Raw genomic sequence first — 16039 nt, forward strand, 5'->3', positions numbered from 1 at the left:
AATAAATTATGTTGTGTACATCCCATGTTCATCTTTTTGGGTCTGGGTTGCCTCACTCAGAATGGTGTTTTCTATTTCCATCCATTTGCATGCAAAATTCAAGATGTCATTGTTTTTTTGCCATTGAGTATACTCTAATATGTATATATTCCACACTTTCTTTATCCATTCTTCCACTGAAGGGCATCTAGGTTGTTTCCAGGATCGGGCTATTACAAATAATGCTACTATAAACATAGTTGAACAAACGCTTTTGTAATATGATAGGACATCTTTTGGGTATATTCCCAATAGTGGAATTGCTGGGTCCTAGGGTAGGTTGATCCCGAATTTCCTAAGAAACCTCCACACTGCTTTCCAAAGTGGTTGCACAAGTTTACATTCCCACCAGCAATGGATGAGGGTGCCCCTTACTCCACACCTCTCCAGCACAGGCTATCATTGGTGTTTTTATTTTAGCCATTCTGACAGGTGTAAGATGGTATCTCAAAGTTGTTTTGATTTGCATTTCCCTGATAGCTAAAGAGGTTGAGCATGATCTTAAGTATCTTTTGGCCATTTGAACTTCTTCTGTTGAGAATTCTCTGTTCAGTTCAGAGCCCCATTTTTTAAATGGGTTAAGTAGCATTTTAAAGTCTAGTCTCTTGAGTTTCTTATATATTTTCAAGATCAGACCTTTTTCTGTTGCGGGGTTGGTGAAGATCTTTTCCCAGTTGGAAGGCTGCCTTTTTGTCTTCGTGACAGTGTCCTTTGCTTTGCAGAAGCTGCTCATCTTCAGGAGGTCCCATTTATTCAATGTTGCCCTTAATGTCTGTGCTGCTGGGGTTATAAGTAGGAAGCAGTGTCCTGTGCCCATATGTTGTAGAGTACTTCCCACTTTCTCCTCTATCAGGTTCAGTGTGTTCAGATTAATATTGAGGTCTTTAATCCATTTGGACTTGAGTTTTGTGCATGGTGATAGATATGGATCTACTTTCATTCTTCTAGAGGTTGACATCCAGTTATGCCAGCACCATTTGTTGAAGATGCCCTCTTCATTCCATTGTGTACTTTTGGCTCCTTTATCAAAAATAAGGTATTCATAGTTTTGTGGGTTAAAATCTAGGTCTTCCATACGAAGAAGATTTTGTGGGTTAAGATCTGGGACTTCTATTCGATTCCATTGGTCGACTTCTCTGTTTTTATGCTAATACCAAGCTGTTTTCAATACTGTAGGTGTGTAATAGAGTTTGAAGTCAGGGATGGTAATGCCTCTAGAAGTTTCTTTGTTGTATAAGATTGTTTTAGCTATCCTGGGTTTCTTGTTTTTCCATATAAAGTTGATTATTGTCCTCTCAAGATCTGTGAAGAATTTTGAAGGGACCTTGATGGGGATTGCATTGAATCTATAGATTGCCTTTGGTAGAATTGCCATTTTTACTATGTTGATCCTCCCAATCCAAGAGGAAGTTAGATTCTTCCATTTTCTGGTATCCTCTTCAATTTCTTTCTTCAAAGACTTAAACGTTTTATTCAAATAAATCTTTCACTTCCTTGGTTAGAGTTACCCCAAGATATTTTATGCTATTTGTGGCTATCGTGAAAGGTGATACTTCTGTGATTTCCCTCTCTGCTTCCTTATCCTTTCTGTATAGGAGGGCAACTGATTTTCTGGAGTTGATCTTGTATCCTGTCACGTTACTTAAGGAGTTTATCAACTGTAGGAGTTCTTTGGTGGAGTTTTTGGGATCGCTTATGTACACTATCATTTCATCTGCAAATTACTAAAGTTTAACTTCTTCCTTTCCAATTTGAATCCCCTTGATTCCCTTATGTTGTCTTATTGCTATTGCTAGAACTTCAAGCACTATATTGAAGAGATAAGGAGAGAGTGGACAGCCTTGTCGTGTTCCTGAATTTAGTGGGATGGTTTTGAGTTTCTCTACGTTTAATTTGATGTTAGCTGTCATTTTGCTGTACATAGCTTTTACTATATTTAGGAATGACCCTTCTGTCCCTAATCTCTCAAAGACCTTTATTATAAAGTGGAGTTGAATTTTGTCAAATGCTTTTTCAGCATCTAATGAAATGATCGTATGCAGGGCTGGGGAGATGGCTCAGAGGTTAAGAGCATTGTCTGCTCTTCCAAAGGTCCTGAGTTCAATTCCCAGCAACCACATGGTGGCTCACAACCATCTGTAATGAGATCTGGTGCCTTCTTCTGGCCAGCAGGCAAACCCACAGACAGAATGTTGTATCCATAATAAATAAATAAATACTTAAAAAAAAAAACAAAAGAAATGATCACATGCTTTATTTCTTCAGTTTATTTATATGATGGATTACATTGATAGATTTTCATATGTTGATCCAGTCCTGCATCTCTGGGGTGAGGCATACTTGATCGTAATGGATAATTTTTTAATATGTTCTTGGATTCGGTTTGCCAATATTTCATTGAGAATTTTTGCGTCACTGTTCATGAGTGAGATTGGCCTGTAATTTTCTTTCTTGGTTCAGTCTTTGCGTGGTTTTGGTGTCAGGGTAACTGTAACTTCATAAAAGGAATTTGGCAATGACTCTTCTGTTTCTATATTGTGAAATACCTTAAAGAGTATAGGTATTAGGTCTTCTTGGAAGTTCTGGTAGAATTCTACATTGAAACCATCTGGTCCTGGGCTTTTTTTGGTAGGGAGGTTTCTGATAACAGTTTCTAATTCTTCGTGACTAACAGGATTATTTAGATTGTTCACCTGGTCCTGGTTTAACTTTGGTATGAGGTACTTATCTAAAAAAACTGTCCATTTCTTTTACATTTTTCAATTTTGTGGCATAAAGTCTTTTGTAGTAAGATGTAATGATTCTCAGAATTTCCTCTGTGTCTGTGGTTATGTCCCCTTTTTCATTTCTGATCTTATTAATTTGCTTGTTCTATCTCTGCTGTTTGATTAGTTTGGCTAGGGGTTTGTCAATCTTGTTGATTTTCTCCAAGAACCAGTTTTTGGTTTCATTGATTCTTTCCATTGTTTTCTGTGTTTCTATTGTGTTGATTTCTGCCCTCAGTTTGATTATTTCCAGTCTTCTACTCCTCCTAGCTGAGTTTGCTTCTTTTTTTTCTAGAGCTTTCAGGTGTGCTGTTAAGTCTCCAATGAATGCTTTCTCTGTTTTCTTTAAGTGGGCACTTAGTGCTATGAACTTTCCTCTTAGCACTGCTTTCATTGTGTCCCATAGATTTGAGTATGTTGTGTCTTTGTTTTCACTAAATTCAAGATGACTTTAATTTCTTTATTTCTTCCTTGACACAGGTGTGGTTCAGTAGTTGACTGTTCAGTTTCCATGAGTTTGATGGCTTTCTGGGGGTAGTATTGTTGTTGAATTCTAATTTTAATCCATGGTGATCCAAGAAGACACAGGCGGTTACTAATATTTTTTGTAACTGTGGAAGTTTGCTTTGTTACCAATTATGAGGTCAATTTTTGAAAAGCTTCCATGAGCCGTAGAAAAGAATGTATATTCTTTCCTATTTGGGTGGAATGTTCTATAGATGTCTGTTAAGTCCATTTGGTTCATTACCTCCATTAAGTCTTTTAATTCTCTGTTAGGTTTCTGTCTGTTTGACCTGTCCACTGGTGTGTGTGGTTTGATGGCTGCCTTGAGTTCTAGTAATGTTTCTTTTACATAAGTGGGTGCTTTTATATTAGGGGCATAGATATTCAGGATTGAGACTTCATTCTGATGGACTTTTCCTGTTTTGAGTATAAAGTGTCCCTTTCCATCTCTTCTGATTGATTTTAGTTTGAAGTCAACTTTGTTAGAAATTAGCATGGCCACACCTGCTTATTTCTTAGGTCCATTTGCTTGATAAAACTTTTGCCATCCCTTTACTCTGAGTAGATGTCTGTCTTAGTGGTTGAGGTGTATTTCTTGTAAACAGAAAAATGTTGGATCCTGTTTTCATATCCAATTTCTTAGCTTGTGCCTTTTTATAGGTGAATCGATTCCATTGATATTCAGTGATATTAATAGCCAGTGGTTGTTAACTCCGGTCATTTTTTTGTAGTAGAGTTTGTGTGTTTTCCTTCTGCTAGTTGTGCTGGTGAGGGGTCGCTAGAGGTCTGAGTTATTGTGGGCATTGTTGGACTCCTTGGTTTGTGATTTTCCTTCTATTACCTTCTGCAAGGCTGGATTTGTGGCTACATATTGTTTAAATCTGTTTTTGTCCTGGAATATCTTGTTTTCTCCATTGATCGTGAATGCAAGCTTTGCTGGGTATAGTAGTCTGGGCTTGCATCCATGTTCTCTTAGTGTCTGTAGCACATCTATCCAAGACCTTCTGGCTTTCATGGTTTCCATTGAGAAATCAGGTGTAATTCTGATAGGTTTCTCTTTATATGTTACTTGATGTTTTTCCTTTGCAGCTCTTAATATTCTTTCTTTATTCTATATGTTTTGTTTTTTGATTATTATATGGCATGGGGATGCTTTCTTTTGATCCAGTCTCTTTGGTGTTCTGTAGGCTTCTTGTACCTTCACAGGAACATCCTTCTTTAGGTTGGGGAAATTTTCTTCTATAATTTTGTTGAATATATTTTCTGGGCCTTTGAGTTGTACTTCTTCTCCTTCTTCTACCCCAATTATTCTTAGGTTTGGTCTTTTCATGGTGTCCCAGATTTCCTGAATGTTTTGTGTTAAGAATTTGTTGTATTTGTTTTTTTCTTTAATCTGTTAGTTTATTTCCTCTATAGTATCTTAAGAGTCTGAGATTCTTTCTTCTATCTCTTGTATCACTTGTTTGTAATACTTGTCTCTGTAGTTTCTGTTCTTTTACTCAGAATTTCCAGTTCCAGTCTTCTCTTGGATTGTTTTCTTCATTACCTCCATTTCATTTATCAGGTCTTGTACTGTTTCCCTTACCTGTTTGATTGCTTTTTCTTGTTTTTCTTGGGTGTCTTTGAGAGACATTGGGACAGTGAATGCAGATCGTCAAGAGATAGGCAAGGAAATCTACTGCAGGCGGGAAATGCCATGGGGGCCTCCCGCAGGCCCCCATGGCGAATGTAGTCCAGTCATTTCCCGTTACAACGGAGAACATGCCTTGTCAGGACAATTAGAAATCCCCATGTCTGCTGTTGGAAGCAAAAATAGCCCAAAAGATGAATTACGTGTATTTGGCAAACTTCTATAAGTGATCAAAGACCGAAGTTAAGAGTGTGTGTAATGGCATTTTCATTACTGGCCTGCTGGACACAGGAGCGGATGTTAGTATCATTACTCCAGAATCTTGGCATCCATATTGGCCACTACAGGATGTAAATTTTCGACTCTTGGGAATTGGGACCCTATCTCGAGTAAGACAAAGCACGAGGTGGGTTAAGTGCATAGGACCAGAAGGACAAATAAGAAAATTAAGGCCATATATAGCTAATCTTGCAGTAAATTTATGGGGTCGTGACCTATTGCAGCAATGGAATATTCAAATTAACATTCCTGCTGCCTCTAGAGCATATATTTCTGAGGAAAACATCAAAAGGTATTACAGATGGCGAAAACCAGCCATTCGGGCTGTACAAGAACACAGACCAATGGATGCCCCTCCAGAATCACCAACGGCCCTACCTCTAAAATGGTTGACTGAGAAACCGATATGGTCAAAACAATGGCCTTTATCTGAGGAAAAGTTGCAAGCTTTAGAACAGCTAGTACAAGAGCAATTGGATGCTCAACATATAGAAGAATCTACCAGCCCTTGGAATTCTCCTGTATTTGTGGTTAAGAAAAAAATCTGGTAAATGGAGAATGGTGACTGATCTCAGAGCTATTAACAGGATTATTCAACCTATGGGCTTTCTGCAATCTGGACTTCCTCTGCCTTCTTTATTACCAAAAGGATGGCCTCTCATAGTTATTGATTTGAAGGACTGTTTCTTCCCCATACCTTTACAAGAAAAAGATAGAGAAAAGTTTGCCTTCACAGTGCCTACTTATAATAACTCTCAACCTACCAAGAGATACCAGTGGACTGTCCTCCCACAGGGCATGTTGAACTCTCCCACCCTGTGCCAATACTTTGTGAATCAACCATTACAAATAATATGCAAGATGTTTCCCAAATCCATTATCTACCATTATGTAGATGACATTTTATTGTCTGATTCAAATGTGGATACCTTAGAGAGACTGTTTGAAGAGGTGAAAATAGTTCTACCTAAATGGGGATTACAGATTGCTCCCGAAAAAATTCAGAGAGGAGATTCTGTTGATTATCTAGGTTATAGAATAGGCTTGCAAAAAATTAAGACACAAAAGGCACAAATTAGGAGGGATCAACTGCAAACTCTTAATGACTTTCAAAGGTTGTTGGGAGACATTTCCAGCCTTTGACCGGCTGTTGGGATAACACCTGATATGATAATTCACTTAAACAAAACCTTAGATGGGAAAAGAGACCTAAACAGTCCCAGAGAATTAACAGCTGAAGCAGAAAAAGAACTGACAATGGTTAAAGAAAGATTGCAGGAAGCACATGTGGATAGGGTGAATCCAGAACTCAGTTGTATTCTCGTCATATTGCCTTCCAAAATTTCTCCTACAGGAATTTTAATGCAAAGAGATGATATTATCTTAGAGTGGATCTTTCTACCTCATAAGCCAAGTAAGAAATTAAAAACCTATGTTGAAAAGGTTTCTGAACTAATCATAAAAGGCAAATTGAGACTTCGTCAACTAGCAGGCATAGACCCAGCAGAAATCATAGTGCCTTTCACCGCTGATGAGATACGAAAATTGTGGGAAGATAATGAACCATGGCAAAGAGCTTGTGCTAACTTTTTAGGAGAAATTAATAACAACTATCCAAAAAGCAAAAGGCTTAACTTTATAAAGAGAACTTCTTGGATTCTTCCTTGAATTGTCCGTTATGCTCCAATAACTGGAGCCCGCACGTTTTATACTGATGCTAATAAATCAGGGAAGGCAGGCTACAAATCAGAAGACTTGAGTAAGGTGGAACAAAGTCCTTACGATTCTGTCCAAAAGGCAGAGTTATTTGCCATTCTTATGGTGCTAAGGGATTTTAAGGAACCTCTTAACATTATTACTGACTCACAATATGCAGAAAGAGTTATCTTACATATTGAAACTGCTGAATTCATACCTGATGATACTGAACTAACCTTATTGTTTATCCAGGTACAAGAAATGATCAGGAACAGACTTTGCCCTATGTATATAACACACATCTGATCCCATATGGGTCTGCCAGGTCCTTTAGCATGAGGTAATGCAGATATTGATCAGTTATTGATTGGTAGTGTGCTGCAGGCTTCCGAATTTCATGAAAAGCATCATGTCAATAGCAAAGGCTTGAAGAAAGAGTTTTCTATTACATGGCAACAAGCTAAGGAGATTGTAAAGAAATGCCCTACTTGCTCTTTCTATAAGCAAGCACCACTGCCTGCAGGGACTAACCCAAAGGGCACTAAAAGGAATGAAATCTGGCAGATGGATGTGTTCCATTTTGTAGAATTTGGAAAATTAAAATATGTACACCATACCATTGACACTTATTCAGCATTCCAATGGGCAACTGCTTTAAGATCAGAAAAGGCCGATTCAGTAATCACTCACTTATTAGAAGTTATGGCCATCATGGGTATACCTGCATAAATACAGACGGATAATGGTCCAGCTTATGTCTCTAGGAAAATGAAACGGTTTTTTGCTTATTACAACATAAAGCATGTTACAGGTATACCCTACAATCCTACAGGTCAAGCAGTCATTGAAAGATCAAATAGGACTATAAAGGATATGTTGAACAAGCAAAAGGGGGTAGAAAATACCCCCAGAAATAGATTACATACTGCTTTACTAACCTTGAATTTTCTCAACGCTAATGAGAAGGGGACAACGGCTGCAGAAAGACATTGGATAATGGAAAAGTCTGTTGAATTAAATCAACCAGTTTATTTCAAGGATGTGCTGACCTCACAATGGAAGCCAGGGGATGTGCTGCATTGGGGAAGGGGTTTTGCTCTTGTCTCCACAGGAGAAGAAAAATCGTGGATACCATCAAAGTTAATAAAGGTTCGGTTTGAAGAGGAGAAGCCCCTTGGAAAAGAAAAATAACAATTCATGCACAAGGATGGTGAACATACTGATGGTAAGAGACCTATATTTTGGGGGCAGGGTTCTTTTCTTATCTCCACAGGAAGACGCTCACCTTCGAAGGATCTGAGGGACCCTGGATACCTTGAATACTGATGGATGGAAACCAATTGCAATCCATCAAGGATCATCATTAACATTGGGTAAGCTCCGTGAGTATAAAAAACAATTTTTTGAATGTGTGTCAATATGCATTTCTTTATAGATATTTAGAGCTGGTTTCTTGGAGTTGGACTCTGGCCCAGTCCCTCTCCAATTCCAAGCTTGTTTATAAGAGATTTCTCAGAGTTTCTGTCTCAGGTTAGGAGTCATGTTATGAGACAGAATACTAATAACAATAATGTTGATAATGGTACCAATATATTTGCCTTCTTTGCCTTCCTTCATTTCTATGGTTGTCTTTAATGCACCTTTCATTGAAGATATGCACTTATACGTCTGTATGAGTCTTTGTAGATAATGCTTATCTTTCTCGCAACAAACGACAAATTTTTTCTTCAGTAATCTTTGCAGTTTCCAGAATGAAGACGGGGCCCCACAACATCAACTCCTACTGGTTATTATGACGTCATGTTTTTGTAGCGCTAATATTTGGCCTGTTTTTTGGTACCAACTGCACAGAACACTTTTGAATAGTGCACATTTTTGACAACATTCTGGCCTGTTTTTCTCAAAATATTCAGAGGCTGGACACATTTTTCCTAGATGAAATGTTACCCTGGGTATTCTACCATCATTTGCTTTCACAGGACCCCCTGAGAAGAAAAGTCGCCCCTATGTCAGCTGGAAGCAATCTTAGATGACGACGCCCCCCCTCCCAACAAAGTTTACCCTCAGGTTTAGGGACACTAATTGGTGGCTGGTATAGGGTTGTCGGGTTGTAGAAGGCTTTATGTGGACTCAGGGGTATAAATTATGTGTATATATATATATATATATATATATATATATATATATATATATATGGGGGAGGGAGGGATTAACTGGTGATCTGAAGGAATAATTGATTTTTGTGAGTTATTGTTTTTTGAAAAACTATATGAGTGTTGATTCTTGTATATTGATATATTGAACATTGTATGAGAGTATGATACTACCTCTGTTTGAAACAATTGTTATATTGACATTGTTTACTATATTGCAATTTACATCTCTACCTCTGATATTATTTATGTAATGACATTGTTTACTATATTGCAATGTACATTTCTACCTCAGACATTATTTATGTAATGACCCTGTTTACATTTGGAAATCATTGTCTTCATTTATTGCACAGTTGTCTATTCTATTAGTCATACAGTTAGATAAGTGTTGAGAATTATATGTTGGTCATATTTATATTTAGGATAATCAGGTTTTTTAGACACATAGAGGTTGTATTTAGTATAGATAGCATAATCTTCGACCTCTTGGAAGAGCTGTAGAACATGGCCTTTAATCTAACCTAGAGTTTTGTAATTATGAGACACAATCACTCCTGGCAACAATGCTCTACTCCTGAGAGAACATTGAGCACCAAAGACACTCCACTGGGAGTTTGTCTTCTACTTGGCAGAACTGGCCTTGGGGCAAAGAAAAGCCCATACCTCCATTACTGACTAAACTACGAAATATTCATAAGTGGATAAAACAGAATTGTCTTATCTTGCCAAGACAGGATAGGATAGTTCTACTAAAGGTTCCTTGCCGTTGTATAATGGTATGTCAGGTTTTTTCAGGCCTCAGCCAAAGTTGGTTGCCTCAACATTTCTATCAAGATTTCGTGTGGTTGCCCAGGTAGTCAATTGTCTCTGTCTTCTGTTGCACATTTTGGAAGTTTCTCGTTTGTGCTTCCTGATTGCTTTGGTAATATTACTTTCCTTCTCAGATCTTTGATGGGGTTGAAGATTAGATAATGGTAGCTACCTTCTACATTATTTAGACTTCCCAAAGTAGAGTGATTAGTAAAATTTTTTTCTTTGTTATATGCTCCTCGCCTGATATTGTTTACTTCTTGTAATTTTATATGATCTATTCCCGTTGTATATAGTTGTATTTGGTTTCTGAATCTGCCTTATTTAGACAAAAGGGGGAGATGTTGGGGCAGCTGGCCCAATCCCTGCGTTCAGGGGCGTGGCTGCCCCAGGGGAGTAGGATACCCTTAAAAAGGATCGGGGCGCCGGAAGGAGCCCCGTTTTCTATCCCCCATGTTACCTTCTGCTCCGCTGGACCCTTGGTTCTGTAAGTTCCCTTATTTCCCCTTTTATTAAAACTGATTTATTATAAAAGGACTATTTTGGTTATTTCCAAACCCCTCCTACCGCCGGTACACGCCGGTACCCGCCGGTACAGGTATTGAGGTGGGAAAGGGAAAGGAAGAGGGGGGAGTAAAAAGTAATCATAGGGAAAAATTCAGGATGCAAACAATTGAGTGCTTCCAATATAAACTTATCTCCATAGCAACCACTGAGAGGAAGACAGACAGCAACAAGAAACATCACATTTGCAAACTTCCTGAGGCTGGCAGATAGCATCACCGAGAACTGAGTAAAATTCTCCCTCCTTTTGCTCTTCAACTGGATTTTGGGAGCTCAGTCCAGTGCTCCGATATGGTTCTCTGTCTCTGTCTCCATCTGTCGCCTGATGAAGGTTCTTTGGTGATATTCAAGATAGTCATCAGTCTGACTACGGGATGAGCAAGGAAGTCAGGACCACAAGGGGTTGGTTCACCCACTGAGACAGTGTGCTTGAGCTAACAGGAGCTCACCAACTCCAGCTGGACGGGAAATGAATGAGCATGGGATCAAACTGGACCCTCTGAATGTGGTTGACAATTGGGGCAGACTGAGGGGCCAATGATAATCGCACTGGGATTTTTCTATACTGCATGCACTGGCTTTTGGGGATCCTATTCTCTTTGGATGCATACCTTCCTAAGCCTGGATGTAGGGAGGAGGGCCTTGGACTTTCAACAAGCCAAGGAGCCTTGCTCTCTCTTAGGACTGGAGGGGGTGGAGAATGGGGGACAGGGATCAGAAGGGAAGTGGGAAGAGAGGAGGAAGTGGGAATTTTGATTGGTATTATTAATAAAGTAATAAAAAAGAGGAAAAAGAACTGAGTAAAATTCAGTAAAGTCTCAAGTGTTTCTATCACAGTGAAGGAGATCTACTTAGAGGGGGTGTGACCCTATGCAAGATTCACCTCAGGAAGAAGCCATGTGAAGCAGAGGCAGAGGGACTGACAGAGCTAATATCTAGAAACACAGATGTGTGTGGAGCTTTTTAATTTCACATTGATCCTAAACAGGCATGACAGTGTGGAAACACAACATTCCCTGTTCATATGGTGAAAATGGAAATAAATAAAGTGTGGTGAATCCCTAACAAGAAAAATGTATAAATAGAGCTTGGTTAAGTCTTCACTTTCTGTAACTGTCATCAGTGTGTATGATGTCTTATATCTTCTCTGAGTATGGCCTTCTGCCCAGGTCCAACTACAGAGCCTGTTATGGTAGGAAGATATGCAAATAAGGCTTCTTTGTGCCCATAAAATCCAGCACTGCCCTGACCCTGGAGCTCTGGCAGAGGAGACCAGCCCTAGATTCCCAAGTCCTTCCAGTCAGGGTTCAACATTGAACTCAGAACACTCACCATGGACTTAAGCCTCATATTGGTTTCCTTTGTTCTTATTTTAAAAGGTAATTCATAAATATGAGATGCTGTTTATTGTGTGGACATGAGAAAGAAAAAAGTCTTTTGTGTCAGTTTTCTAACCAGAATTTTTTGTGTTTACAGGTGTCCAGTGTGAGGTGCAATTGCTGGAGTCTGGTGGAGGCTTAGTGCAGCCTGGAGAGTCCCTGAAACTCTCCTGTGCAGCCTCTGGATTCACCTTCAGTAGTTATGCAATGAGCTGGGTTCGCCAGGCTTCCGGGAAGGGATTGGAGTGGGTCTCAACCATTAATAGTGGTGGTGGTAGCACCTGGTATACTGACGCTGTGAAGGGCCGCTTCACAATCTCCAGAGACAATGCCAAGAACACTCTGTACCTGGAAATGAGCAGTCTGAGGTCTGAAGACACAGCCATGTATTACTGTGCAAGATACACACTGAGTGAATGCTGCTGAGAACTCAGACAAAAACACCGCTGTAGAGAACACAGGACCAGCAGGGAGAGCTGAGAGCACTTGGAGATCTGGGTCACAGAAGAACCAGCTTAGAAAAGCATGGAAGATGGGACTTCTCTGTGTCTTCATTGCCTCTCCATATCACACTTAGCAATTTTCTCTACAGGTATAGTGTGTAGTAATACTTGAATGTCCAAATGATTATTCAAATTTCTATTTCCAGCTGTGTTATGTCTTTATTATAGTGTTTCTCCTTGTTTTTCTTTATCTCTGTCACCCTATCTCTGTCTCAGTCTCTCTCCTCCCCTCCTTTCTCTCTCTTTATCTCTCTTGATCTTTCTGTCTCTCTCCTCTCCATGTACATGTGTGTGTGTGGGGGGGGGTGTGGGTATGTGCTGGCATATGATGAATGAATTTTTTTAACAATTTGTACAACTTATTATGAGACAAATTCTATCACTGGGCCTGATGAGTCCCAGTGAATGTTCTATCTCCACATTTCCTATACAGTATACCTAGTTAGCTGCCACACCTATATCTTTTTTAGTTATGGATTGTGAGTTCTGTGTTTAGAATGGACTGAAGCGTTCTTGTGTGGAAAAAACTTGATTTCTCAGCCCCATTTTAGTTGCTTTTTAACAAAATGCAGATCATCACACAGAGCAAAAATGATCCTGTTCAGTGACCAGTGTAAGTTCCCAAAGAAGCTAAAGAAAAATTGTAAATCCTAGAAGATGTGGAAGATGAAGACAGCTCAGAGCCACATGTGAGTCTAGTGGACTCTATGGTATCTGTTTATCTTCATGAGCACTACACTACCCACACAGAAACATCCACCCCTAATTAAAACAGTGTGCTTTTTAAAAAGACCTTATTCAATGTTGTGATTTACCCAATAGTATAGCTATTGTTTAGTTTACATGAGACCTTGATTCAAATGTAATATTTTAAAATATATTTATCATTTTATTAAAAAATACTGAGTTCGAAACATCAGTACTCCCCAGTAAAGGTTATAACAAGATATCTGTTATCTAAGAGAACAGTTTAAATTTTCTTTCCAAGAAAAACTCCTTTCTCTCTCACTTCTCTAAATTTTGAGTCAGGAGGTTAACAGATAGCTCTGGGAACCCAGAGTTGAGAGGTGATGTCCTCATGAGCACACATTATTCTTTCCTGCATCCTGTGATTGGGATGCTTCATCTTGACCAGTGAAAGTGGGCAGAAGAGGTTGCATGGAGCTAACATTTTTCATAACCACAGAAATGGATCTTAAACCAAAAGAATTATTTTCCTGTAACTAATGATATGAGTGCCATTTACCCAAGGAAAGAATGAGACCAAATGTTATTGGGATGGAGGAAAAGGAATGTCCGTGCTGTGGAAATGGGAATGTGGTTCTACTGAGACATTATATAAACTGGGAGGACACTCAGAGAATTACACAAGATGATGTGACCCTGCAGTCTCAAATCTGGATGAGCAGAAAAAGAAGCAGAGTTGGTATAAAAATCAGGAAAGAAGGGAGGAGAGAAAAGAAGAGACATGAGAATAGGAAAGGACAGAGGGTTACAGAAGTGTTAGAATGGGGAGAGAAGGCAGTGGGAGGAATCACTGTAATCACAGGACATTATGAATGAGCATGGTGACTTGTTTTTAAGTAGAATAAATTACAAAGGTGAAAAAAGAATGTTTTCAAATATTATATGATGTTAATATATATATATATATATATATATATATATAAATATATATATATATTTATCTGCCCTTGTATGTATATTTTTGGGATGGATTGTATCTGCTGTTCTATATCTGTCTGTGTGTATATGTCTGAGTGTCTGTTTGCTTGTTTCAGAGATGCATACTTTCTTATCATCTACAAATAATTTACATTACAGAGGTTACCACAACATCATTTTACCACAGAAAAATGTTCTGAGATCAGGTGAGCAGTGAGGCTGGGATTCAAGGTTTGACTTCAGGCTCAGGGCCTCCCTTACCCTGAGCAAGCCTCTGAGGACATTCCAGCTCCTTAATATCCCAGTGACCCTCAAAAGCACCAGAGGTAGAGAACCCAGCTCAAAATGACCTCTCTTCCTCTTTTAGATGTGTGGCAGAAACTGTTACTCATATGTGTAGCCTGCTTTTATTTTTCTTTTCATTCAGGTGTGTGGTGTTGAACATGAGTATTGAGATGACTGCACATGCTGTGGTTCAACTACACAGTAGTCTTGAAAGGATCATGGAGTCCAGACTCAGAATATGAGTCACCAGCTGAGGGGGAAGTTTCCCTCTGCTTCTCCTTGTCCTCTTCTTTCTGTTTTCTTCATTTGGCTTGATTTATCTTCTATACCCAACATTCTTGAAATCTATGGTCAGTAAATTGTTTTCTTTTTTGTTTGGTTGTGTTTTTGTATAATTGAGATAGGGTTTCTCTGAGCCTCTCCTGTAACTAGCGCTTTGTATACCACGCTGGCTTTGAACTCACAGAGATCTGCTTGCCTTTGCCTCCAGAGTACTGGGATTATAGGTTTGTGACACCACTGCCTGGCTGCAAATTGATCCTTTACAGAATCAATTTGCAGTTGTAAGTGCTGGGTGTCAAGGAATAAGTAATTAATTGTGTTTTATGGTGTTTATTTTAGTAGTGATGAGTAGGAGAGAAACCAGAGAACTGCTAAATAAGAAAAGTCATCCTAAAACTTAATCAAATCCAAGTAAGGTCAATTGTATTAATTATGGTAAAGGAATCTCATGTAACACAACATAATGACAGTCACAAGGTGCCTGGTGTAGAACTGGAAGAAGATAATGGTGGAGTGAGAGGTTAAAATGAATCAAAGAGAAAACTTGAGGGTGCAAAACAAGTGCATTTTCTGCAAATAGTAATGAACAAGAAAGTGCAGACACAAACTATCACTGAAGCAACCAAAGGCCAAATTCACCAATATAGTACAAGAGATGCACATTTATTTATGTAATACTCCTTCCCAAATTTTTGTTAACACTGTGAAAATATTACATAAACCCACAATGAAACATGCTGAGAATAATATCTGCAAAGTATTCTATCTTTCAGAGCAAAGAACATGTGAAACACAGTACTCATAGTGGAAGTGACCATCAGAGCTTGCACAAGACAGCTGAATCCCTAATGTTAAGACCTGTCACTACCACTGCTACTCTAATACAAAGATTATGCACACACAAATAAGGAATTTAAAATGTGAGATCTCCAATACCAAGTAGTAGGCAGACATTCTCTAAATGTTGATTGATCAGTGTGGGTTCAGCTCTGCACTTTATTTCCCCTATGCTTTGTATTACCAAAGCAAGAATGAAAGCTCTGCAAACTCTTGTTCTCTATTGTGATCTACAACTCAAGGCACAGGGTTCCCATATTCATAACTGCCTACTTCTCCACTCTTTGTAATGATTCAGCTTCCCTTCCCTATTTTTCACTTTCATTAACACAACTCTCAAGACTAATTGCATACTACTGTGTTTCCTGATGTTTCATTGACAGACAAATTTCCCATCCCTTATTAATGCAATAATTATATGTAAAAACCTGGATTTTTCTGTATTACTGACTAAAATAGAGATGAAAATACATAGAGAAATGATATATCAAGAGGTACTAAAACCAGTCCCTTGATACTATGTTCCAAAATGAGAAAGTGAATAGGTTGAGCCACATGAGGTAGGAACCAAATAAATCTCTTGGGTATCCTCTAAGATAAACACTTGAAACCACGTGTAATAATTTTAGTGAGCTTCATCTTC

General features: G+C 38.8%; 1 gene segment (V, D, J or C); it reads left to right on the plus strand.

Moving 5' to 3' along the window:
* Positions 1–11729: 11729 nt before the first annotated feature.
* On the plus strand, positions 11730–12250 carry LOC119819859. The segment is given in 2 exon segments: positions 11730–11824; positions 11922–12250. Coding segments are annotated over 2 exon segments (375 nt in total).
* The last annotated feature ends 3789 nt before the right edge of the window (positions 12251–16039 follow it).

The sequence above is a fragment of the Arvicola amphibius genome, chromosome 7 (genome assembly GCF_903992535.2).
Source record: "Arvicola amphibius chromosome 7, mArvAmp1.2, whole genome shotgun sequence".
Classification (NCBI taxonomy): domain Eukaryota; kingdom Metazoa; phylum Chordata; class Mammalia; order Rodentia; family Cricetidae; genus Arvicola; species Arvicola amphibius.